We start from the raw sequence: 26,334 nt of genomic DNA, 5'->3' as shown, positions 1-26,334 counted from the left end.
TAAATATAGACTTTTACAATAGAAGAGAATAATTCTATCCATTCTAAATCTATGCATAATGACAGCACGGTTGGCACAGCATTTACAGCGCCAGCGATCAGGATCGGATCAGAGTTCGAATCCCGCATTGTCTGAAAGGTCTTACAAACCTAAATTCTCCCCGTGCCTGCGTGGGTTTTCTCCGGGGGCTCCAGTTTCTTCCCACCGTTCTGCCCTCCCCTTCCTCAAGGTCTCTCCCTCTACAGGTCTTTTCACCTCTAGACCGTACGTCCCATTACCTCTGGGGGTGCAGGTTAATGGGGTGTAAATTGATCGGCGCGGACTCTGGGCTGAAATAGCCTATTTCCATGCTGTATGTCTAAATTTTTTTTTAAATGTAAAATTTGGCAAACCTTGATGTGACTTTGGCTCCGATTGTTGTTTGAAGATTGAGCTTGAATACATGAACCTCCTCGATGACAGCTGTTTTGATAACACCATTCTCAACAGAATAAAGACCTTTACATGAAGGTTGCCATTGAACTCCAAGGACCTTGAATGAAAGGTTAACATTTTTAATCAAACATCTGTTGTAACTAATGGCCGATTGAAGGATTTTAAACTTCTGAAATGCGCATTGTATTGCAACATGCAACTGTATTTCTTTAGCACAGAAACTAACTGAATTGGAGAATCTGCTGCTATCAACTAGATAAAGGATTGACCTGGGTTCAAATGAGACCAAGATCAATGGGAGCTTGCACTCTCAAAGCAATTCCCTTTTGGTGTGGACATGCAGAATGAAAAGGACCCAACTCATTTTCTAAGCCTTACTTACTCAGAAATGCTGTATTTGTTTGGGAAAATAAATGCCACACATTTCCCTACATCCAAAATCCAGTTAACCAAAAGGTTCCATAATCCTAACTTTTTCTGGCGGTGACATGACGTAACAAGTTGGAAAAGAAAATCGCCTGACTTGTGCACATGGCGCTCAGACATGCTGTTAGAGCCATTTTGAATCCAACGGAGCTCTCGTATTTTGTACAATGAGGAAAAAGGTCTGTAGATAGCACTGTCAACGTCAGTGAAAAAGAAGAGTGCTTATATTTGTTGATAGGATGGAAAGTCAAACTGCTGTTATTTTTTGGGGGAAGAATTAAACATTATTTCATGCTTGAAAAGCCTTCCGTTGCTTTTTTTTTGTTTGTTTAACCGCTGATACAAGTATTCTGCTTAAAGCCATATTCCGTTATCCAAAAAATCCCATTCATCGAAAAGCGTCCAATCCAGATATGGGGAAGCGTACCGTATATTAAACAGGTACGGCAGGTGTGCTGTTTTTAGCTGCAATGTACTGTATGTCAGACGTGCCAGATGCTTTTCCCCAGTATCCGGTTATCCTGAGACAAATCTGGGAATGTTCTATGCGTGCTGGAATCCATGAGGAAGAAGCACAAACCGTGGTTAACAAAGGAGGTCATAGCTAAAGTTACATCACAAAGTAAGCAAACAAATGGACAAACTTCTTAATTTTAAGTTTTATTTACCGCAGGGTACCTTCGATGAGGTAGAAGCTGAAACGCTCCAGCCAGTTATACCCAATTAGCCTACAACCCCAGCAAATGGGGGGGGAGAAAAAAGCTCATGCAGGTCCCAGGGAGAACTTATAGACAGAGGTGAATTTGTAGCGGGGTCACTGGCGCAATAATAGCATCAGGCTAACCGTTGCCCTAAGGCCTAGGGTAGGCATCCCGCGAAGAGACTTTGCAGAGGAGCAAAGCAACAAGAGCTGGTGATAAGCCAGATGCTGCAGTGAATGACTAAAAAGGTCACAAAGGAGAAATGTGATTTTGATAGAAAACTTGGGCATAATATGAAAGCGCACAGTAAGAGAAAGAAAGTAGGTGCACAGCAAGGCTCACGAGCTAATTATAAGAGGCAAAAAAAAATGATAGATATAGTAGGACAATTTTACACCTGTCTTCACCGTGAAGGACACTGCAAACATTGTTAAGATAACAATTAGGCTCATTTTCAACTTGTTAAACAACGATCCCAGGGGATAAAATATCTCAGAATCTTATGGAGCTAAAAGTGGACAAATTACTGGAGCCCGATGGCCTGCACTCAAGGGATTTAAAGGAAATGGTGGGCCCATTGTTCAGAAGTCTGAGAGGGTACCAGAATAATGAAACAACAGCCAATGTAACTCCTTGCTCAAAAAGGGTAGGTGGGGAACTACTGGAAAGTTTTGTTGGCAAGACTCTGGAGTCCATAATCAAAGAGGAAATAATTCATCATTTTGGGATTTCTCTACAACCTTTTTGTTTTAAATCTGAAGGTAAAAGGCAGGTAAATGTTGGCCAGTTAGTAGTCAGCAAATTGCTTGAAGCAATGTGGAAGAAACAGCAAGACACCTGGATAGAAACTGTTCCATCGAGCAGATGCAGCATGATTTCAGGTCACATTTCACTCATTTCTTGGAGTTTTTTGAGAATATAACGAGGCGAACAGATGGATGTGCACAGTGGAAAGCCCAATTTGCCTTTCAACCCTGTGCGTTTTGAAAGCAAATTAGAGTACTCGGAGATAAACCACGCAGGTCATGGGGAGATCGTGCAATCTCATTGCAGACAGCAGCAGATTCGAACCGGGGTCACTGGCATGGTAACAGCATTGTGCTAACCACAATACTAATTGTGCCACCCAGTATATTTTGATAAGGTGCTTGATAAAATGTATCCATAAGAAGATGGGGTATTATTTATTATGGATAGAGGATTAACCAATTGAAAGTAGAGCTGGGATAAATAGGTGTTTATCTGGTTAGCAATTAGTGGTTGCAACCGCTGCAACCATGCCTGCCTGTCCTGCATCGGACTTGTCAGTCACCAACGAGCCTGCAGCAGACATGGACATACCCCTCCATAGATCTTCGTCCGTGAGGCCAAGCCAAAGAAAAGAAAGAAGAAGAATTAGTGGTGAGAAGGTGGCCTTAAGGGTCAGTGCTAAGAGGGGTCAGAGTGTACGTTTACAGAAAGCACTAAATTGAGTGGAAAAGCAAATTGTGTGGAGGATGTACGAGTTTGTGAAGATATAGAGAGAGAACGGGAAAGGGTTAGGCGGATGGAATACCATATTGGTAAATGCAAGGTCATCTACCTTAGAAGGAAAAAATAGATCAGATTATTTAAATGGTGGAAGATTTCAGCATGCTGTTGCGCAGAGGGACTTTGGAGTGCTTGTGAATGAAATGCAAAAGGTTTGTAGGTGCAACAGGTCAACAAGACGGCAAATGGAAATGATAGCCTTCATTGCTAGAGGGATTGCATTAAAGAGCAGGGAGGTTCTGCGCAACTGTACAAGGTACTGGTGAAGCCGCATCTAGAGTATCGCAGACAGTTCTGGTCTCCTTTCTTAAGAAAGGATGTACAGTATTGGCTTTTGGTAGCCATGCAGAGGAAGTTCACCGGGCTGATTCTAGAGGCAAGGGAGTTAGGCTTTGAGGAGAGATTGAGTTGCCTGGGATTGTACTCACTGGAATTCAGAAGAATGAATGAGAATCTTATCGAAAGATACAAAATTATGAAAGCAATTGATAAGATAGAGGCAGGAATGTAGGTGAGACGAAGACGAGGGTCATTGCCTCAAGATTCAGGAGAAGTTAAAGGCACAGCTGAGGAGGAACAGATTAGTGAATCCGTGGAGTTCTCTGCCCAAGGAAGCAGTGGCGGCTGCTTCATTAAATATATTTAAGTTAGGTAGATATTTTTCCAGAGTAGGGGAATGAAAAGTAATGGAGGAAAACAGTAGGTAAGTGGAGCAGAGTCCATGGCCGGATGAGCCATGATCTTAATGAATGGTGGTGCCTGCTCGACAGACCCGATGACTGACTCCTCCTCTTATTTGTCATGTCCTTATCTTGGGACACCACCAAACTGGGTCTGTGCTTTATTTTGATTTAATTCCGGTAGGAAGAGTTGTCAATTTGTTCTCTTGACAACGATCTGACAGCTTCTCGCTAAATTCTCCTGTGCCTAGCTGCTATTGAACTCTTTTCATTTCTGTTGGCACAATCAAAAGCTCCATGAGAGAAACAATGAACAAATAGTTGTATCCAACTGCCCTAAATGTATTGGATCGCGCTAATTAGAATGAAATTGAATTTGATTTTAACCTTGCACTACTTAAATTTAAGCTGCAAGGTCCAAATGATGCTGTCAACTATTTTCTGCAACTGTCAAATTATATTTCTGAGCTCTGTGCTCCTCCTCCTGTTTGTAACAAAAACTGCTATTAATTTATGTAAAACAGGCTACAAATGTTCGGATCTTAATGGCGAGCTGCCTCCTCCGAGGTAATCTGGAAAATGTGCAGTTAATCAATATACAACGCCTGCTTCACAAAAACATTGCCTGTGTTGTCCTTGCTCTTTGGACATAAGAAATATGAGCAGCAGTGGGCCATCCGGCCAGTTAAGCTCGTTCCGCCATTTAAAATTTATTTCAAATTTAGCACGGTAACAGGCCATTTCGGCCCACGAGCCCAATTTACACCGCATTAACCTACACCCCCAGTAAGTTTATTTTTGACCGGTGGGAGGAAACCGGAGCCCCCCGGAGAGAAAACCCACGCAGACACAGGAAGAACGAACAAACTCCTTAAAGACAGCTCGGGATTTGAACCCCAGTCCAGTCCCGATCGCTGGCACTGTAAAGGCATTGCACTAACCGCTACACCAACCTGACCATGGATTCAACTCCACCCACCTGCCTTTTCCCCCCATAATCCTCATTTTCCTTACTTTGCAAAACTCTGTCTTAAGTAATGAGGCAGTCTCTGCAGATAATCGCTTGTTTTCAATTGCATATGTACTCATTATCTATGTTTTCTCTCTAATTAACGTCCCACCTGGTTATATTTTGTCTTCAATTTCGTGGGAGTTAATTTTAGATAATCCTAGCCTTTATGACTCATGTGACTGGCCAAATGAGATTAAAAAATCAGTACACTGCACCAGATCTTGCACCATTCAGAATCATGTTAATTAATCAAACAAGTGTAACATACCTGATTGGATGCATTAACACCCAATTCTGGTCTCTCACAACTCCGGAGATCTTTGATCTTGATCAACTGGTTATTTTCTGTTTCATAGGTGACTGTGCATCTGCCAGACACATCAACCTGAGGAGGAGAATAAATTCCACTTTTTCAAGTCAACACTCAATCTGCTTCCACATTCCTTCATTGCAGTAAATCTCATCATCTGCTCCAGTCCTTCTCAGGATCAAACGAGGCTTCACACCAGCATCATAGCAATACCTCATTGTGGCTCCAGCAAGCTTCTCAGTGGAGAGGAATTCATCGACAAAACAAGCATGAAACCGTCAGCATTACTCTCCAACTGTGGTGTGGGAAGGGTAAAGTTCAGTGGGTTCAAAGAGCAACTGAACCGAACACAGGAAGGATCTTTATTAACACCCAGGAAGGATCTTCATTAACACACATGCAAGGGGATCATAACAGGGGTAAGACACACTAGCCCTCTCAATCACACAACACATCAGGCTTAAAACTACCAATATTAGCAATTAGTACAGACATACAAACAGAGTACAGCCCAATCACACAAATGTTACATAATGATACTAGTATACAGTCATAACAGCCAAGGATTACAATACACTACCCACCGTTCCTTGTCTAACATTTGATCTGTGCTGATCAACTTAAAGGTATTCACGGACATTTTCAATATCTCACTTCAGCAGAGCGTGATACCCACCTGTTTCAAACAGGTGTCAATCAAGAAGAGTGTAGTAACCTGCCTTCATGTCTATCGACCAGTAGCAGTGATGAAGTGTTTTAAAAGGTTGGTGATGAAGCATTTCAGTTCCTGTCTGAGCAGCGATACAGATACATTCCAGTTCGCCTATTGCGGCCTAATGTGGATGCCATCTCGCTGGCACATCTGGGCAGCAAAGATGCATACATCAAGATGCTCTGTACCAACTACAGTTTGGCATTTAACATCAACATCCCCTCAAAACTGATCATCAAACTCCAAGCTTGGATTTCCTCACCTCCAGTCCACAATCAGTGAAGATGGGTAATCACTTCTCCTCCACAATCTCCATCAGTACCGGAGCACCACAGAGCTGTGTACTTACCCCCCCATCCCCCCCCCCCCCAACCCTGCTCTTTACACTTCTGACTGTGTAGCTCTGTACAACAATAACAGCATTTGCTGACAATAACATGGTAGTTGATTGTATAAAGGGCATGAGTCAGCACACAGGATGGAGATTGAAAACTTGGCTGAATGGAGCACCAGCAACAACCTTGCACTCAATGTCACCAAATCTAAGGAGCTGATTGTTGACTTCATAAAAGGAAAGCCAGAGGTATTGAATCCAGTGATCACTGGGGGATCAGAGGTTGATGGTGAGCAAATTTAAGTTCTTTGGAGTCTCTATCACAGAGAATCTTTTCCTGGACCCCACACACTAATGGCATCGTGAAGAAAGCATGTCAGCGCCTCTACTTCCTCAGGAGTTTGCAGAAGTTTGGGGTATGACACCAGAAACTCTGGCAGATTTCTACAGGTATTTGGTGGAAAGTTTTGACCAGCTGCATCACAGTCTGGTATGGGAACATCAAAAGGTAGTGGATACAACCCAGAACATTACAGGCAAAACCCTCTCCACTATTGAGAACATCTACAGGGAACGTTGCTGTCGGAGGGCAGCAGCAATCATCAAAGACCCACACCGCCCAGCACACGCTCTGTTCTCACTGCTGCCATCAGGAAAGAGGTGTAGGTGGCACAAGACTCACACCACCAGGTTCAGGAACAGCTGCTCCCCCTCCACTGTCAGACTCCTCAATCAGGGACTCGTTTAAGGACTCTTACTATTGATTTTCTTTGCTCTCCCTGTATTGCACAGTTTGTTTTCATACGTTATGTGTTTACAGTCCTTTTGATTGTTTATTGATTGTCTACAGTTCTACAGTTCATTTTTTGCACTACTAATTGGTGGTAATTCTGCCGTGCCTGCAGGAAAAGGGAATTTCAGGTTTGTACGCGATGTCATGTATGTACTTAAATTTGAACTTTGATCTCAAGTGAACAAGGAAGATTCTTTTTCTCCCTCCAAAGATCTCCCAAAACATTTCAGTCACTTGTGAATCACAGCATCGTAACCACTGTTGGTGTATTGGCCACTGCAACTTCTATTTTGTGCAAGCTATGGTCCCATAAGAACAGGGGTTTAGAAGAAAAATTTGAAAGAAAAAAACCAAATGTTTTAACTGAAGTGAATAATTACCTCAGCGATTCTTCCAGAGCTTGGCTGTAGTTGGAAAAGACTAACCAGGCCTCGTTTTAGGTTCAGAGGCAATCCCCTCTCTTCAGCAGAACCATAGAGAGCCTCTATCTGAGAGAAACATCAAATAAATTAATTCACGGTTTACTCTGGCAGCAAGTTTTTGACATTACTCTAAATTGATAATTACAAATAAAAACTGTTTTCAGGGTCCACCAACAAGTGCATATACTCTGTGTCCCCGTTTTATACCCAACCACCAGCTCGTTAATACTTATTTTTACCCTTTCAAACTGTAGTTTACCCATGGACCCAGTCCGGAGAGCATATTATGAAAAGTTAAAAATGGCCAGTTTCAACCTTTTTCTTTCCACTCACATCCCACTTTAAATATTCCTTATGACATCAGTGCTCTGTGATCAGTAAGGGATTGCTGAAGGTGGTACGTGAGTGGGAAGGGAAGGTTGAGGATTACTCTAGACCCAATCACTACTGAAATATTTTGCTTGAGAAAAATATTTGGAGTTATGAAACCGTGCACATAACGAGTCAATTAGGTACAATTTAAACAGTGGTCTTCAAATCTTTTTCTTTCCACCCACATACCACCTTAAACAATCCCTTTCTAATCTCAAAGCACTGATGGCATAGGGAATACTTAAAGTGGCATGTGAGTGGAAAGAAAAAGATTGAACCTGGCCATTTTTAACCTTTCATAATATGCTCACCTGACTGGGTCCATGGGTAAACTACAGTTAACCATCAATAAATATGACTGAGAAAAATAAATTATGAATTTTCCTTCCAGTTTACATTTAAATATAACACCACAATTTCAAACTGACTACAAATTCCTCATACATAAATTCTTTATTAATAAAATGACATTCAAATTTAATTTCAAAATAGTTAAATTTGTCCAAGGCTTTTGTACAAAACATGCAACAACAAGCCGACTTAAATTTCCTTTTGTGGAAAAGTATTCAGGCAGAGAATATCATGCACTCTTCTTTTCACCCAGATGGAATTTTCTCCCCACTTTTGTTGGCACTGATGTTGGCCAAGGTATTAACAAATTCCTTCCTCAGTATTACTTCCTGCGGTGATACAACCACCAGCTTATGCAGGGGGCGACCTTTGTACCTGCAGGAAGATCACCTGGGAGGCTTACTACAGCTGGCTGGCTGGCAATCAACTGACCTGGATATAGACCTCCCGGGCCAGTCACACGTGGAAACATCAAGACTGAAACTGGTGTACAAGACTGTGTTTTGTGTCTGCTTGCTGCACAACAGCACAACGCACTTCCTCAACATTACCCAGATGGACTATCCTCTATATTAGATCCAAGTACTGGAACCCAGGTATGCATGCTATCGAGGTTAAGGTTCCTTTTATTGTCACAAAATAATACATTAAAAATATAACATACACGATATACTTTAACTTTTGCCTGCTGTAAGGCAAACAAAGAGTTGTACATTAGTATTGCTCGGTGCCCCTAACAACAGGAGAAAGACAAAGAGAAGCTGACACTAATGTTGCGGCCATGAATTACCTTTCCAGAATTCCAATGAAAGATTACAGGCTTTTTCAAAGCTACCATCACTGTAGGCTTCAGCAAATTCTCAGCGTGTATCTCTTCAAAGTTCTTGTGACTCTCATTTTGTTCAGATACGTTCAGCAGTTTTATTTCCTGTATCTGTACAAGGAGACATAGGACAAGATTATAACTGAAACAGAAGCATTACAAACATCCATTTTCGTTGTAATTTACTAGAGTACTGCAGGTTCCTAATACCTTTCAGCCTTTCCTAAAATTGTGGACCCCCACTACATCTGAAAAAAAGGCTCCAATCGTCAATTAAAATTTAGACACGCAGCACGGAAACAGGCCCTTTTGGCCCACGAACCCATGCTGCCCAATTAACCTACAACACTGGTACATTTTTTAACGGTGGGAGGAAACCAGAGCACTGGGAGGAAACCCAGGCAGATATAGGGAGAATGTTCAAACTCCTTACAGACGTGACATTCGAACCCCAGTTCCAACAGCGTTGCACTAACCTCTACACTAACCTTGCTACCCATTCTTTCTATTAACGATGGTTTTCGGACTGCTGAACAAGGATGGGACCGCGGGAACTTTCAGAAATGCAATAACATTGGTATTATTACTAATATTCACTTACTGTTTCTGCTTTCTATTCTTTCCTACAGTATGATGATACCATTTGGCTTCTATATGGAGTTTTATTGCATGCAGTTTAATTTGAAGACAGGATCTTCTTGGGTTCACAAGACAAAGGAACAGCCATTAGGTCCATCGAGTCTGTTCTGTAAATCTACACTAAGTTACTCTACAATAGTTCCAATTTCCGGCCTTTTCCCCATATCCCTTGATGCCCTCACTAATAAGATACTTGTTGATTTCTTGTTTAAATACTCCCAGTGATCTGGCTTCCACTGCTGTATATGGCAGTGAGTTCCACAGATCCATGACCCTCTGGCTAAAGAAGTTTTTCCTAATCTCTGTTTTATATAGATAACCTCTAATTTTCTTGACCTTGATTCACCCACCAAGGGAAACATCTTACCCTCATCCACCCCATCTAAACCTTTCAAAATAAGAAAAGCCTCTATGAGATCTTCTCTCATTCTCCAATACTCCAATGAATACAACCCAAGAGCTGCCAAATGCTCCTCGTACGTTAGCCCTTGCATTCCGGCAATCATCCTAGTAAATCTCCTCTGCACCCTCTCCAATGACATCATATCCTTTCTAAGATAGCCCAAAACTGCATACAGTACTCCAAATGAGGTCTCCCCAGTGCCCCATAGAGCCTCATCAACACCTCTGTACTCTTGTACACTATTCCTCTTGAAATGAATGCCAACATAGCATTCACCTTCCTCACTATCAATTTCACCTGGTCATTAACTTTTAGGTTTCCCTGCATGAGGACACCCAGGTCCCTTTGCATATCCGAGGTCTGCATTTTCACCCCATCCAAATAGTATTCTGCCTGTTGGTTTCCACTACCAAAGAGTACAACTGTACATTTCTCTATGTTGAATCTCATCTGCTATAATTTTGCCCAGTCTCCTAATCTGTCTATATCCTTCTACAACTTTACAGTTTCTACTACACTTTCTACTCCGCCACCTATCTTGGTGTCACCTGCAAATGTGGCCATAAAGCCATTCATACCACAATCCAAATCATTAATATAAATTGTAAACAGCAGCGGCCTTGAGGGACCTGTGGCTTAGGCAAGAGCTGAGGATTTTAAGAGCAGGGAAAGATGGACAATTAATTCGTTGCCTTGGCAGGCCTGCCAGGAAACCTGATCACCGTGGTGTTTGAAAGGTCTCTGAACAAAGTTTGGAGCCCATCCTCCCAGCATAGCCATGTATAGGAATCACTTGGTCTGGTTTTTGCAGTTCCAACTGTGGCTTCACCACAAAGGGACTTGGGGTGCTCAGTCCCATTCTGAATACACTCTTCACTGTGACAAAATTGGGGGAGACTTCCTAAAGTTGGCTCTGAGAATATCCTTGAATCACTTCCACTATCCAAAAAATCTAGCAGCGGTGGAACTTGAAATAGGGTCTATTTTTTGGGAATTAGGTGAGCAAGATGTTTGGCTCATTTCCACCAACCCAGAATGCTGGATTGGGGAAGAGGGTGCTGACGTTGACTCACTGGTTTTGGAGACAGAATCATTAGTAATATTTTTTCAATGCTTTGATGCATCTATTGGTCAGTGGTTCTCAAAGCTTTCTTTTTTTAACCATTCACATTTCACATTAAGTAATTCTTTACTAACCACAGAATGCCTATGCCATTGGTATTATTTAAGGTACTATGTGAGTGGAAAGGTTGAGAACCACTGGTCTTATTTTCACTGAACAAGATTCTACCAATCCCAATTTGATAATGACCCATCTAATTTTGATTTTATTTAAAGTCAATCGGCTAGTTATTCTTTGCAAGATTAGAACTAGGGGACATAGCTTCAGGGTAGAAGATTTAGGCTAGAAATGAGGAGGAATTGCTTTTTCCAGAGGGTGGTGAATTTGCTGCCCATTGAAGCAGTAGAGGCTACTTCAGTAAATAGTTTGGATAGAATTTTACATAGTAGGGGAATTAAGGGATATGATGGTCAACTTTTACACGAGTATGTACAGTAATCCAGTGGTGTAACTAGGGTTGGTGCCACCTAGTACAGTAACTCATGATGTTACCCTCCCCCCCCCACCCCATGGAATTACAACATTTTTAGTAACTGAGTGGAAGTCTTTCTAAAGTTTTTTCTCCTTTTCTTTTAATTACTACTTCATTCTCAAAACATTTTTGATAGAGGTTCCAAAATACAGTACAACTCCGATTATCTGACACCGGATTCTCTGAAATCATTTATCTGAGATTGTTTTGGAGCTGAACTGACCGGGGACCTCGGGCTCCCAGGCACGAACAGGAACCTTGGCATGTTAATGATCAGCATTTTTTTTGGTGAGAATTAAATATTATTTTAATGCTTTAAAAGCTTTCCCTTGTTGTTTGTTGTTGTATAAACACTGTTACAAGTGATTTGCTGTTGCTACTGGGCTGTTACTTAAAAAAAAGACCAGTTCTCTGAAAAAAAACGTTTATCCAAAATAGCCCTGGTCCCAACCATTTTGGATAATTGGAGATGTACTGTACTAATTACCACAATATTGTAGGTAAAACACCAGAACATTTGACACAAGCAGCGACTTAAAAAAAACCCCAGCAGCAATAAAAACAACAGCGCATGCTGGTTGTGCGTGAAGACGAAACCACATGTTTTGAAGTGTCATTGTAATTGGATAATAATGACAGCTCTGACTGGAGCGCATCAGAAGATTCTAAAAGTAAATTAGCATCGAGTTTTAACCTTGTAGGTGTATTGATACATGTAAGCAGGGCTTACAAAAAATGTTTTATAACTAACTACAGGGATATTTTTATAAAAAAATACATTTCTGCTGAAACACTGCACAAAAATTTTATAGACAGTCATTTTGGTGTCACCCGGTGTGGTCCACATCCCCCACGCCCCACTAATGGTGCCAGTAGAGCGCAGAAATCCTGGAGATTTGCATTGATGGAAACATTACCAAACCACAATCTCCACTCCAAGATGTCAACCGTTCAAGGAGCAAGCAATTTCCGCAGGTTTAAACTGCCTACATAGAATAAACTCATTTACTTACTTGCAATAGAATTAGCTTCTCATGTTGGCTGCTGGTATTTTCCCAAACTACATCAAGCTGAGTGACAGCTTCGATCCTGAATCCTGATTCTGGCCATGTGGCTGGGCTGGACACAGTCTCCAGTAACAAATCAACAGTATATTTGTACTTGAACGATGTATTAGATGCAAGATGTACAGTGTTTCCTATTGGCAGAATAAGTTTTAAAAAAGTATTAAAGCTTATTCAAATAAGCATTTGCTGCAATTATTCTTTTTCCCAGCAGGTGCACTGCCTCTTTAAATGTTAGGGTATTAAAAGCACTGTCATTTCACAGACTAGCATTGAATTCAATGGAAACAACGTCTCCTCCTTGCACAGGTGTACCTCATGGATGCACCCTTAGTGATGTCTTAAGAAAGCAGCCTCCACCCTCAAGAACCCTCACCACCCAGGCCATACCCTCTTCTCACTGACAGCATCAGGAAGGAGGGTACAGGAGCCTGAACATGAGCACCCACCCATCTTCCCCTCTGCCATCCACGTTCTGAATGGACAATGAACCACAGGCACCGCCTCACTTTCTCTCCAATTTATTATTTTTTTTTAAGTCATTTTTCAAATCAATATTTGCATTGTGATTCTGCCACAAAAGAACCAACTTCATGACAATAAGGGCCGATTCTGATTTAGAATCTTGTCCCCCTGCATAATAAGGGAAGGGCTGCATGGTTAGCCGAACACTGCTACAGCGCTGGTGACCGGGGTTCGAACCCGACGCTGTCTGTAAGGAATGTGTATGTTCTCCCCGTGTCTGCGTTGGTTCACTCTGGCTGCTCCAGTTTCCTCCCATTGTTCAAAATGTACCAGGGTGTTGGCAAATTTTTTAATCTACATTTTTTTTAAATTAAAGTCTAAATTTAAAATAAACTCCAGCATGAGATTATAATGTTTATGACTGTTAAAATCATTAATTTTCTAGTCCTTCTTGTTAGCCTCAATAAAAGGCTCCAGGCTGAATGAAAACAAGTTTTATCCATTTCTTGGGATCTGGATATCACTAAACCATTTCCTTATCGCGAAGGTTCTATTAGGAAAGGACTTGCAGCCATGAAGGAAAAGTTTTCTGAATCAGGGCCCAAGCATCGGTTACCTACAGCTTTTCTGATCACAGAAGTCAAGACGGTTGCAATAGCTTAGGCAAGTTACTGCAGTGCGAAATGAAGATGGTACACAACAAGCTGGTGGTGGAGGGAATGAATCTTTAGGGTGTTGTACCAGGGAAACAGGTGGTTCTGTCCTGGATCCCTTTTTAGTGTAATGGGAGCTGCACACATCCAAGGAAGCACATTCCTACAAACCCATCGTAAGTTAAAAAATACATTGTTTTTTAAAAGAATTAAATTTTGAATACAGGTACCTTTATTCCACACTAGAAAAAAACATTAACGTACACAGCTGAAAGCACACCAGGCATGAAGAATGTTTGCAGCATCGCAAGAAAGTAGTGTACCGCATGCCGCAAGCGCGGGAACAAAGTTGGAATTTGAAATTTAAAGCACCACCTTAACTTTGAAAAAAATTGCAAGTCGACCCTTCACAAGTAAGGGAGTGCCCTGTACCTGAGTATACCATCTCATTCCTGGATTGCAGAAAATAACTTTCCACTGGAGTCTGCCCCCTACAATCTGACTCAGTCACCAGGTAGGTCTGATTGAGTTTCTGGCCAATTCCCCCACTGATACAAGCAGTGGTTCTCAAACCTTTTTCTTTCCACTCACCTACCACTTTAAGTAATCCCTCTGTGATTAGTGAGGGATGGCTTAAGGTGATCAGCGGGTGGGAAGGGAAGGTTTGAAAACCGCCACTTTAATTGTACCTCATTGACTCGGTTTTGCAACTCATAAATGGACCAATGACAATTTTTCTCAAGCAAAATAATTGAGTAACAATGATTCTCAACCTTCCCTTCCCACTCACATACCCCTTACTAATTACATGGCAGAGGGATTACACAGAGGGGTGCGAAAAAAGTTGTGCCAAGTTAATTCCCCCTCCCCTCCCCTCCCCTCCCCTCCCCCCTCCCCCCTCCTCTCCCTTTTAGTGTGCTGCCCCGTTTGGCGCACTGCAGTGTGGAAGTCAGAAATGATAACCAAGGTCAATGTTAAAGGAGGCAACTCCAGTTGTTGAAGTCGCAATTTTTTGGACTTGGTCTCATCTTCCCCCTCCCCCCCCCAAAATGAATGAAAGTCATGTGACACGTTGCTGTTATACATACCCTTACATCGGATGGACCTGCTGGGTTCCTACAGCATTTTATTACCATTACAGCGGCCTTTGGTGTTGCATTGAAAACTCAGTTCCTTTGGATCCTGTCTGATGGTCAGGGTAGTGAGAGAAGGAGGGGGGGGAGGGGGGGGGAGGGGGGGGAGAGGGGGGGGAGAGGGGGGGGGAGAGGGGGGGGGGAGGGGGGGGAGGGGGGGGAGGGGGGGGGGGAGAGGGGGGGGGGAGGGGGGGGGAGGGGGGGGGAGGGGGGGGGAGGGGGGGGAGGGGGGGGAGGGGGGGGGGAGGGGGGGAGGGGGGGGGGAGGGGGGGAGGGGGAGAGGGGAGGGGAGGGGGGGAGGGGGAGAGGGGAGGGGGGGGGAGGAGGGGGGGGGGAAGGGGGGGAGGGAGGGGGGGAGGGGGGGAGGGGGGGGAGGGGAGGGGAGGGGGGGGAGTGAGGAAATGCCCAGAAACTCCAATTAACTCATTGTCATTACTGGACCCGCTCACCTTCAGCACATTGCAGCGAAAGCAACACAGGCTCAGCGCGCACGTCCTTGAGATTCCTACCTTCCCCATCATTCGCACTCACGTCCCATTAGAACCAAAAGAAATGTTTAAAGCGTCCCAGCCGAGTAGGGGTCTTTTAACCGGCTGGTTGGAAGAGAAAGAGAAGCGGCAGCCGAGCCAGAGCTGATCAAACAAGGGCGAAAAAAAGTTTGCCAAACTTTCCGGAACTTGCAAAAACTCGCTGAAGTTTTGTAATTGAGCGGAGATGCGGCCAAATTTTACTCCATCAGGGGGTTAGGCGTCAGTGACAGGGAATGAATGCTCGTCTCGGGTCTCAGTCTCTTGGGGCCACCGTGCCCGTAGTTTGCAGTGTGTCCTTGATGTCAACTTCGGTGCGGTTGATTATTAATCTTGCTGGGGTTTTCAGATCGACACAACACTGGGACGCGCACGTATTGCAAAAATAAAGGCCAAAGGGAATCTGTGTAACCCGTTCAATCGTCCCGAGGAAAACGAGATAACTTTCAGACTCAGTTTGAAGTGCTGGGGGCAAGAGGGGTCCGAATAAACACATGAACTTCAATACCATCTTAATGGAAGTATTACTGTATGATTAAAGGGGGACGAAAACTGGAACTGAATGTAATTTGTTTAATGATATTATTGGTTACCATCTCTGTGTGCAAGAGTGGCTGTCCCAGAGACTCCTCCCCCTGGAATCCCCTAATAAAGGCTGAAAAGCCCAGACCCCTGGGGTGATATGTTTCCTCCATTATATATATAGTTATCATTGTCCATTATACCTTATTACTCCTCCCCCGCCCCCGTGGTCTTGGGCCATAAAGGTCCAGCCACCTTTCCCTTGCTGCCACTCCTATCCTAGGATCTTCTATGTATTAAAGCCTATCATTTCCCTGGCTTATCTCTGTAGTGGCCTACAACCCCTCCCCCAGAATGAGCTCTGGACTCAGGCCAAGCTACATGAGTGTACATACCACTTTAAGCAATTAAAAGCCTCATTGTTCTGGCAACTTCTAGTCCAGTGGCTTTCAACCTTTATCTTTCCACTCACATCCCACTTTAAGTAATCCCGATGCCATCGGTGCTCTGTGATTAGGAAGGTGGGATGTGAGTGGGAAGAAAAGGTTGAGAACCACTGCTCTAGACCCAATTGTTACTGAAATATTTTGCTTGAGAAAAATTGTCATTGGCCCATTTCCTTTGGAGTTATGAAACCCTGCACATAACGAGTCAATGAGGTACAATTAAAACAGTGGTTTTCAACCTTTTTCTTTCCACCCACATCCCACCTTAAGCAATCCCTGACATCGAGCACCTATGGCATAGGGAATACTTAAAAGTGGTATGTGAAAGAAAAAGGTTGAGAACCACTGATCTAGTGTTTGAAGTCAATCTTCATAAAGGTTTGTCGTGAAAACTAATTCTAAAATTAGTTGTATTGTACAATAAAACACCATGTTTGGGACCTGAAGAGCAAATGTACGCTATTGGATTAATAACATGCTTTTATTTAACATGTGCTGAGTAGAGTCATACACTTTCCATTGAACCTGGCAAGTTATGTAGGAAACAGAATTAGGAGAAGTTTCAAGGGAATGGGGGTCCCAGTAAGTGGAAGGGATGAGGGGGGAAATCAGCAGTGTACCCAGTGAACGAGTTTGCAGAACCATCGGGATTTGGAAAATGGATTGACTGAGTTTAGCACTCAGGAGAGTGCCTGGTGATCAAAACTTTTTTTTAAAAATAAAATAAACATGAGAAGTTTAGACATATATGTGGTTTGATCTTTTCTGTCAATTAGGAATTTCTGAATTCTGTTCAGAGGGACACTATTCCTCAACTAAAGGATGGCTTTGTCAGCTTGTCTTTGCACGAGTAGCCAACTTCAATAGAAAGAGAAAAATATGCAGATATAAAACAAGACTATAAAAACGAATGCTTACGTTGAATGCACGTGATTTCAACCCCAGCTACAACATTAATCATGGATTTCTTGTTAGATATTGATGATTGGCGATCCATGAAGCTTCTTCCTGGCTTTAAGGTTTCTGAACAACTTGCATTGTTCCTTTTTTTTAACCCCACCATTTCCCCCCCCCCCCCCCACCCACCCACACCTTTGTCTTCTTTCATGCTCTCTCCAAGTTCATTTTATTCACGGACGGAACCGAATCCTCGAGACAGAGGACAAGCCACAACTTAGTTTGTTGTTTTTTAGTCTAGACCAGGGGTGTCAAACTCAAATTCACGGAGGGCCAAAATTAAAAACTTGGACTAAGTCGAGGGCCAAACTAAATATTTATTGAAAATTTTCAACAACATCTGCATGTTTTCTCTTCTTTCAACATATGTAATGTTAAACTTTAGGATATAACTTTAGGAGGATAATGTTACAGGTCAGGAGTAGGTAGCTCAAGTTCACCCTTTGCTTGACCTGAGGGAAACATATTTGGTCTCTGTGGAGATGTAGTCAGCATTCACAGGCTGTGTCCATTTTGGCCTGCATCAGGACTCAGCATTTCCTGCTCACTCCTCAGGCTCTAGGCCTCTATTCACCCTCGACCCACCATCCCTCTACCTGACCAGTCCTTTACCCAACCTCTCCTCACCCCTCACTCCACTCGCTCTGCCTCTACCCACCCCATCCTATACACGCCCTTCTACTGCCTCTCCCCTCAACCTGTTCCTCCCTGTCTCTCACCCTCTAATCACCCCTCCCCTACTCGCCCTGCCCCTCCCCTTTTACCTCTTCCCTATCCACCCCTCCTTCTACTCATCCCTCCCTCTAACTGCCCCTCGCACCACCATAACTTCCCCTGCCCATTACTCCTCACCTACACCCTCTGCCCACCCCTGCTTACCCACCCACTCAGGCCCAGCGCGCTGCCGATCAGCCTTTGCGGACAGCCACCATCTCTCTCTTCACCTGTAGGGCTGAACCAGCCGTCCCTGGGGTCCGCGCGGGTGCAAGCGCTGAAGGCCGTGGCGACTGGGAGAAGTGCACTCGCTCTGTTGAAGGGCCGTCCGGTGCCAGTCGCGCGGGGCTCGCGCTGCCCGGGGGCCGTGCGCAGCCTGCCATGCCCGTCGCGCCGACAGGAAATCACAGGCGCTCGCCAATCCGCCGCACCGCTCAACAGGTGGGAGAAGTGACTGGTTGTGCGGGGAGCCTTCCAACTGGCTTGCCGGCTGATGAAATCGACAGACTTCTCGTGTAACAATTTCTCGTGTTACAATGGGGAAGGATGTGCAATGAAGGGGGAGGATGGTGGGGGTGACATTACTAAAAAAACAGCATCGGCTCTCGCTGCAGGGCGGGCAACCTCTAATACATTTTTGAAATGATCTTGCAGGCCAAATATAATTATATCGCGGGCCAAATTTGGCCCACGGGCCAGAGTTTGACATGTGTGGTCTAGACAAAACCAGGCCAGATGGATCTGTATAGCAGTTAAACCATTTAATAATTACAGCACAGAAACAGGCCAGTTCAGCCCTTCTAGTCTATGCTGAGCATCCTCTCATTGACCAGTATCTGACCCATAACCCTCCACACCTCAACATAATGCTGGAGAAACTCAGCAGGACTATATTTTATAGGGCAAAGATAAAGCTACATAACCAACATTTTGGGTTTGAGCCCTTCATCAAGGCATGAGCAAAATGTAGGCAGGTGACTCCCCCCAAACAAAAATGAAGTACAGCATTGTGTTTTTACTTCAGTCATGGTGTCTGCAGACTTTCATGCTAGAGAAACTCGGCTGGTCAAACAGTGTCCTTTATATAGCAAAGATAAACAAAAATAACCGACATTTCGGGCCTGAGCCCTTTGTCAAGGACTGGAAAAATGTCAGTAGGCATCGAATAAAAAGGTGAGGGGGCAGGCGTGGGGGAGGAGCATGGTCGCAAAGGCAGAGGTGATAGGTGGAGAAGGGAGGGAGGCCCCAGCAGCAAGCCAGGGGGAGGTAGGATGATTAGGTGAATAAGGAGGGAAGGGGGAAGGAGAGCTGAGGGAAAGAAGGCAGGGGAAAGGGAAGGGAGAGCAGGTTAGCACAAACCAGAGAAGTTGATGTTAATGCCACCAAATGGTGTTCCTCCAATTCACGGGTGGTCTTGGTGGGATAGTACATGAGACCATGGATAGACATGGGTGTGAACTGAAATGAAATGGCTGGACACTGGGAGGTCCCTGTCACTGGTGTTAGATGAAGTGATCTCCCAGTCTTTGGCCAGTCTCTCCAATGCAGAGAAGACCACAAAGGGTGTAGTTACTGCAGTAAATCAATCCTGCGGATGTGTTGGATGAGGTGGCTGATGGGCTGGTGGGTGAGGATGAGGGGAATCCTGTGTTTGTTGGGAGAAGAGGGGGCCAGGGCAGATGAACAGGAAATGGAGGAGATGCAGGTGAGGGCTGAGTTGAAGGTGGTGGAGGGACGCCACATTTTTGGAAGAAGGCAGACAAGGCAGGGTCTAGAATGGAAGACCTCATCTTGGGAACAGATGCAGCGGAGATGGAGAAATTGAGAGAAGGGAATCTCTGCAGGGTACAGGCTGTAGTTATGGGAGTTAGTGAGTGGAAAGCTCATCTCCTGAGATGGAGACGGAGAGGTCCAGAAAATGGAGAATGTTGTCAGAGATGAACCAGGAGAGTTTGAGATTGGGGTGGAAGTTGTCCGCGAAATGAACGAAGTTGATGAGCTCATTGTGGGTGCATGAGGCAACCCCGATGTAGTCATCAATATACTGGAAGAAGAGTTGAGGGGTCTTACCTGTGTTGGCTTGCTCCACAAAGCCCACAAACAGGCAGGCATAGCTGGGACCCATGAGGGTACCCATGGGTACTCCTTTGAATTGGAGGAAGTGAGATGAGTCAAAGGAAAAGTTGTTTAGAGTGAGGACAAGTTCTGTCAGGAGGAGGAGACTCATGGTTGAGGGTAACTGGTCAGGTCTCTGGTCCAGAAAGAAGCAAAATGCTTTTTCTGTATGGGAATTGGACATCTATTGTGAAGATGAGGTGGCCCATTTCAGGAAATCTGAAGTCATTGAAGAGATGGAGGGCAGGTGAGGTATCGTGGATGTAGGTGGGGAGGGATTGGACTAGGGTAGAAAAGATAGAGTCAAGGTAAGAATAAACTAGTTTGATGGGGCAAGAGCAAATGGAAACAATGGGTGTATCTTGGGTATAAAGTAGAGCTGGGATGGAAGACAATGAGGTTGGAGGCCATGAGAGGGAGGTGACCAGAGGTGATGAGGTTAGAGACAGTGTTGTAGATAGTGGCCTGATGAGCAGTCCTGTGGAAAGGGTAAGTAGGAGGAGATATCTGAGAGCTGTCGTCTGGCCTCGGCAAGGTAGGGTTCAATGCGCCAGACCGCAACAGCACCGCCCTTGTCTGCATGTTTGATAGTGAGGTTGGGATTGTTGTGGAAAGAGTGGAGGGAAGAGGGTTCAGTTGAGACGGTTGATATCTCAGCGGCAATTGGTGATAAAAAGATCCAGAGCGGCAGCTGGCCATGACGAGGAAGAAGGCTTAAAGTAGGAGAAGGGGTCTTGGGTTGGGTGGTGGGTGGTGGAGAGTCATGGTCATGGAGGTAGGTTCGGAGATGGAGGCGACGGGAATTCGGCATCATGGCGTATGTGGAGCTCATTAAGGTGTGGGTGGAGTGGGTCGAAGGTAAGGCCTCTGCTGAGGACCAAGCACTCCACCTTTGAGAGGGGAAGGTCAGAGTGGATGGTAAAGACCATGTAGGGGTCAGTGGGAGTCAGTGTGTTGGGAGGAGGTGGAGGGTTAGGGAGGTCAGAGTGTAGAGAAGGAAGGTAAGCAAGGTCAGAGGAAGGGAAGTGGAGGGTTCGGGAGGGTAGGGGGTGGGGAGGTCAAAGGGGGAGGAGATCAGAGATGGGGTGGGGGTCAGGGGTAGATGGAGGATAGGTGAGAACAGGTGGAGGTAAGAGAGGTCAGAGAGGGGAGGAGCGTAGGGTGTTCACTAGAGAGAAGGGGAGATGAGAGAGTCTGAGGGTAATGGAGTTGGGAAGAAGAGGGGTGCACAGAGGGGGAGATGGGGGTAGAGAGGGGAGAAGTGTAGGAGATCAGGAAGAGGGAGGAGTAGTGGGGGGGGGATCCAGCAGCGAGGTTGGGACCACGGTAGGTGTCTGTGTCGGGAGCACGTAGAAGAAGTCAGCGTGGTAAGCTCCAGCCGAGGGCTGCTGGGGCTCAGGTGATTTATTCTGGTTCTATAAACATCTCTGGAGAGAACTGCTAGGCATTCCTGACCTGGGCAGAAGTCAGGAGAGCTGGCGTCAGATGTTAACCTAATCCCTCATGTCACTGCTGGATTCACAAAGAGGCCCTGATGTGCTACACTTCCAGGTTCGAGTTTAGAATTTAATTTACTGGTACTTTTACAGAGATTATAGTGAAGAACTATTGTTTTCCTAACCAGGCATTGCAGCAAAAAAAAATCTCAACACTGTGTTCTCATTCGGTGGACCCTGGTGCTCTGTGAGTTTGTTGCAGGTGGTCCACTACCTCAGGGACCTTGGCCAGCAGGTGAGCTGGGTGGGGGGGGGTAAGCCAGACCCTGTGCAGGATTTGCCAGGAGATGGGCAGAATCCCGCACGGTGTCCGCAAATTTGGCCTACCTGAATTAGCGCCTCAAAAAAATGTTCCCACGTCAACAAAACAAGAATTGAGTCGATTGTCTCGGAAGAAACTCACGGTTTTCCAGTAGTCTGTGGGTTTGTTATGGGTCTTTCTTTGGCTTGGCTTCGCGGACGAAGATTTATGGAGGGGGTAAAAGTCCACGTCAGCTGCAGGCTCGTTTGTGGCTGACAAGTCCGATGCGGGACAGGCAGACACGGTTGCAGCGGCTGCAGGTGAAAATTGGTTGGTTGGGGTTGGGTGTTGGGTTTTTCCTCCTTTGCCTTTTGTCAGTGAGGTGGGCTCTGTGGTCTTCTTCAAAGGAGGTTGCTGTCCGCCAAACTGTGAGGCGCCAAGATGCACAGTTTGAGGCGAGATCAGCCCACTGGCGGTGGTCAATGTGGCAGGCACCAAGAGATTTCTTTAGGCAGTCCTTGTACCTTTTCTTTGGTGCACCTCTGTCACGGTGGCCAGTGGAGAGCTTGCCATATAACACGATCTTGGGAAGGCGATGGTCTGTGGGTGAAAAAAAGATTGAAAACCACTGCTGTAAATGATCGTTTGGCTTAGCTACTCTTTTTAATAGTCTCCCTTTGTCTCTTTTATGGTTCATGTAAAATTACTCTGAATCTTTTCCAATTTTATTTTTAATGAGTGCTTCTTTATTGGTTTCTAAAATGCTCCTGCTTGACCGGTCTATGTTAATATTTGCCAAACCTTTATCATCCATAATTCCCTTAGACATGGGCGAGTCATCCTTCTTCCAAACAGAATACGCCTTCATTCAGAATTTTGAACCATGTGCCTGCTTCTACTCGTCTACCATTTTATGTTCCCAGTTCAGTTGAGTCAAATCTGTAAAGGTCTTTACTTGACTCAAGGACACAAGTCTGAGGCAACTATTTTATCACTGTCAAATTGAATGTGGAATTCCACCATTATGTTTGTCTGTCAATAGAAATTTCTGAGGGAAGAGCTATTTTCTGCAGCATTGGTTTTCCACAAACAAAACAGCCACTGAAGTCTTTTAAGATATTTAAATCAGGATATAAAATCCATATTGATTTATGCAGGATCAAATTTGCTAGGATTTTGTTTTCTTTCAACAAGCAGGCATTGTGATTTGTTCCTATTGTCTGGAGTTAATGTCAGCCTAGTTTATTTTCACGGGTTAATTATAAACAAAATTGATTTCTAAGCCACAGAGTGAAAATCAGCTTTTCTGCTTGTTGGGCAATCTTTGAACAATGCCATGATAACATCCAAAACCTGGATTTGGAACACATAAAACTTTACTACCAGTTGCTTGTGATATTCCGATCCAGTATCGCAAAGCCATGTGATCAGTTCAACTTCGCAAGGATTCATTTTCTAACGTGTAGTAATTATCGAGGATTAGGCAGCATGTTGATTAACACTGAGTTTGGGCAGAATCATAGTTCAGCACAGACTAGTAGGGCCGAAGGGCCTGTTTTCTGTGCTGTAATGTTCTATGATTTTTAAACCTCTGCTGCACTCATTTTTAGTGGGAATTGCTTGTTTCATGAATAGTCTTGAATGAAGAATGCTAGAAAGAAACATAAATTACATTGCACATTATTTAATTTCTGTGAAGCATACGCTTTACGAAACTAGACTGTTCCTACGAAACCTTTGGGAAGCCGAAATGGCGTGAAGCGAAGACCCATTCACAACTATTGAAGGCTTTTTTCGTAAAAGCAAAGAAACCCATTCAAAACCTATTCAAATCCTTCTGTAAAAGCGAACACAGGTTTCCTCGTAAAAGCGAATTTTTGTACAAGCGAATATTCGTAAAATGGGGTGTACCTGTACTATGAGATAGGATATGGTCATCAGGGATAAGGTGGGATTTTTCCTGAGATGCAGAACTCAATGACAACAATAAGACTTGATAAAATAGATCCCAGGTTTTTTGATAGAGGCAAGGTGGCGTGATTGGTAGGGCCTGGACAAAGATCTTTTCATCCTCTCTTGCAACAGGTGAGGTCTGAGAGGACCAGGGAGTGGATTGTGTTGTATCTTTGCTCAAGAGGTAAACAGCAATAGTCCATGAAATGATAGGTTAGTGTGTCTGTGTCAGTGGTAGGGAAACTAACAGAGATGATATTTGAGGACAAATATCACATTTGATAATGATAATGAGTTTATTTTATTACACATGTAAATATGCTCCAAAATTCTTACTTTTTGCAGCCAAAAGGAAACAACTTCAATAGTGTACATTAAATCACTAGACAGAAAGAGAGAATAAATCTAAATGATAGATATGTAATAAATGTTAACACTTATAGTAGTGGAAGAAAATCAGTACAGAGAGAGTTTTGTGTTATACTAGAGGAGTTCATGATCAGGGTAACTGTTGGATTAAAACAAACTGTTCTTGAACCCGTAACTGCTGGACTAAATTCTGACTCATCATCACCCACTAAACAGTTATGGTGCCGTCAATGAATTTATAGATTGCGTTGGAGCCAAACATGACCTTGATGAAGTCGGTTGTGTATTTTTACCTTTGCTACATAAAGGACACGGTTTGACCTGCAGCGTTTCTCCAGTGTTGTGTTTTTTGACTTCAAGCACGGTATCTGCAAATTTTTGTGTTTTCTCTACGGCCGCACAATTGTGTCTGAAGAGGGAATAGAACGGGCATCAGGATACACCATAAGGTGTTTGTTGATTACTGCGTGTAGAGTCTATAGTGGTCATTTAACGTCTGCCTGTGGGGGGGGGGGGGGGTGGAAATGTTGGCTGCAGTCAGGGCAGCAAATGTAAATTTCTTCAGGAGGTAGAAGGGGTGGCACCAGATGTTCCAGTTAAGGGGAGCATTCTTGGGATGGAATCATCACATCCGAGCAACGTGAAGAGTTAGCCTTGAAGCAGATAATGCCGCTGCTCCTTCCATTATTTTTTTTTAGACATACATCACTGTAACAAGCCCTTTCAGCCCTCGAACCCATGTCACCTAATTACACCACTTTGACCTACAACTACCGGTACATTTTTGAACAGTAGGAGAGACCAGAGGAAACCCACGCAGACACGGGAAGATTGTACAAATGCCTTACAGACAGCACCGGATGCGTATCCCGTTCCCAGTGGCAGGTGCTGCAATAGTGACATGCTCACCGCTCGCTAACCACCCTTTCCATTACCTGAGGGTACTGACTGGTCCATGCGATGTATGGAGAAACCTTTGTGCTTCACGATGGCAGGTGTTACACCAACAGACCTCTGTGTTCCTACTTTCTATCACCCTCATTTCTTGAATAGGATGTAACATTTTCAGTTTCCCTTACTAGAGACGGAGAATCTAACCTGTGGTCCAGAGAACTTGTCAGCTGAATGACTCATTTGTTTGCCTTGTAACTTTTCTTCAGGAGACTTTATTTCTCAATAGAATATATCTTTGTTTGGAAATATACAATTTACTCTCAAATATCTGCTACTGCCCATTTATCGAATTATCTTGCATCTACCTGCATTTACCCCCTCCATAAATCTTCGTCCGCGAAGCCAAGCCAAAGAGAAAGAGTTAGTCAAAACTGTATTTGTATTGTATCAATGTTAGCGAAACTAAGGAACTGATTGTGGACTTCAGGAGGGGGAAATCAGGAGAATATAAACCGGACTTTGAGGGGTTAAAAACTTCAAATTCCTTGGTGTCAACATCTTTGAAGATCTCTCCTGGGGCCTCTACGTTGATGAGATCACAAAGAAGACTCGGCAGCAGCTGTATTTCATGAGGAGTCTGAGGAGATTTGGTATGTCATCAAAGACTCTCAAATTTCTATGGGCGTATCGTGGAGAGCATTCTGTCTAGTTGCATCACTGCCTGGTACGGAAGTGCCAATGCTCAGGACAGGAAAAGACTGCAGAGAGTTGAGAACTTGGCCAGCGCCATCACGGGCACCAGACTTCACTCCATTGAGGCAGTGAAGTGCTATGTATATAGGTATATACTGCTGCTGCTCTGTAAATAATTGGCTGGTCTGCCCACTGATGACTCGATCCCATGTAACGCCTCCCCGTGACCTGGCCATAAAGGTCGACCTCCCTGCCCCCTTCCCATTCATTCGAGCACATGGAGCCAGCTGAAATCTAAAGTGTATTAAAGCCTATCGTTCCTCACTCGGTCTTTAGAGTTATTGATAGTGTGTATCAGGCAGCCTCTCTCCTCAAGGACCCAGGCCATGCCCTCTTCACAAAGCTACCATAGGGAAGGAGGTACAGGAGCCTGGAGATGAGCTCCTAACAGGTCAAGAACAGCTTCTTCCCCTCTACAATCAGAATTGTGACTGGACAAAGAATCTCAGACACCACCTTACCTTTTTGCAATATTTTCCCTATAATGCTGCAGC

The 26,334-nt window shown here is 44.3% G+C and overlaps 1 protein-coding gene across 1 annotated transcript in view; it reads right to left on the bottom strand.

Moving 5' to 3' along the window:
- The window catches only part of LOC138736338 (microsomal triglyceride transfer protein-like), a 51,094-nt gene extending 35,706 nt beyond the window's left edge, over nucleotides 1-15,388 (bottom strand). Inside the window, exons 1-6 of the mRNA XM_069885682.1 lie at nucleotides 15,303-15,388; nucleotides 12,552-12,736; nucleotides 8,869-9,012; nucleotides 7,314-7,421; nucleotides 5,053-5,169; nucleotides 393-532 (exon numbers count right to left, since the gene is read on the bottom strand). Coding sequence (XP_069741783.1) covers nucleotides 393-532; nucleotides 5,053-5,169; nucleotides 7,314-7,421; nucleotides 8,869-8,916 — 413 coding nt within the window. The 5' untranslated portion in view covers nucleotides 8,917-9,012; nucleotides 12,552-12,736; nucleotides 15,303-15,388. The remainder of the gene's footprint in view (nucleotides 1-392; nucleotides 533-5,052; nucleotides 5,170-7,313; nucleotides 7,422-8,868; nucleotides 9,013-12,551; nucleotides 12,737-15,302) is intronic.
- Between the last annotated feature and the right edge of the window lie 10,946 nt (nucleotides 15,389-26,334).

This window comes from Narcine bancroftii, chromosome 6 (genome assembly GCF_036971445.1).
Source record: "Narcine bancroftii isolate sNarBan1 chromosome 6, sNarBan1.hap1, whole genome shotgun sequence".
In the NCBI taxonomy this organism is placed as follows: domain Eukaryota; kingdom Metazoa; phylum Chordata; class Chondrichthyes; order Torpediniformes; family Narcinidae; genus Narcine; species Narcine bancroftii.
The sequence above is the reverse complement of the archived record's forward strand: the minus strand, read 5'-3'. Positions and strand labels throughout refer to the sequence as shown.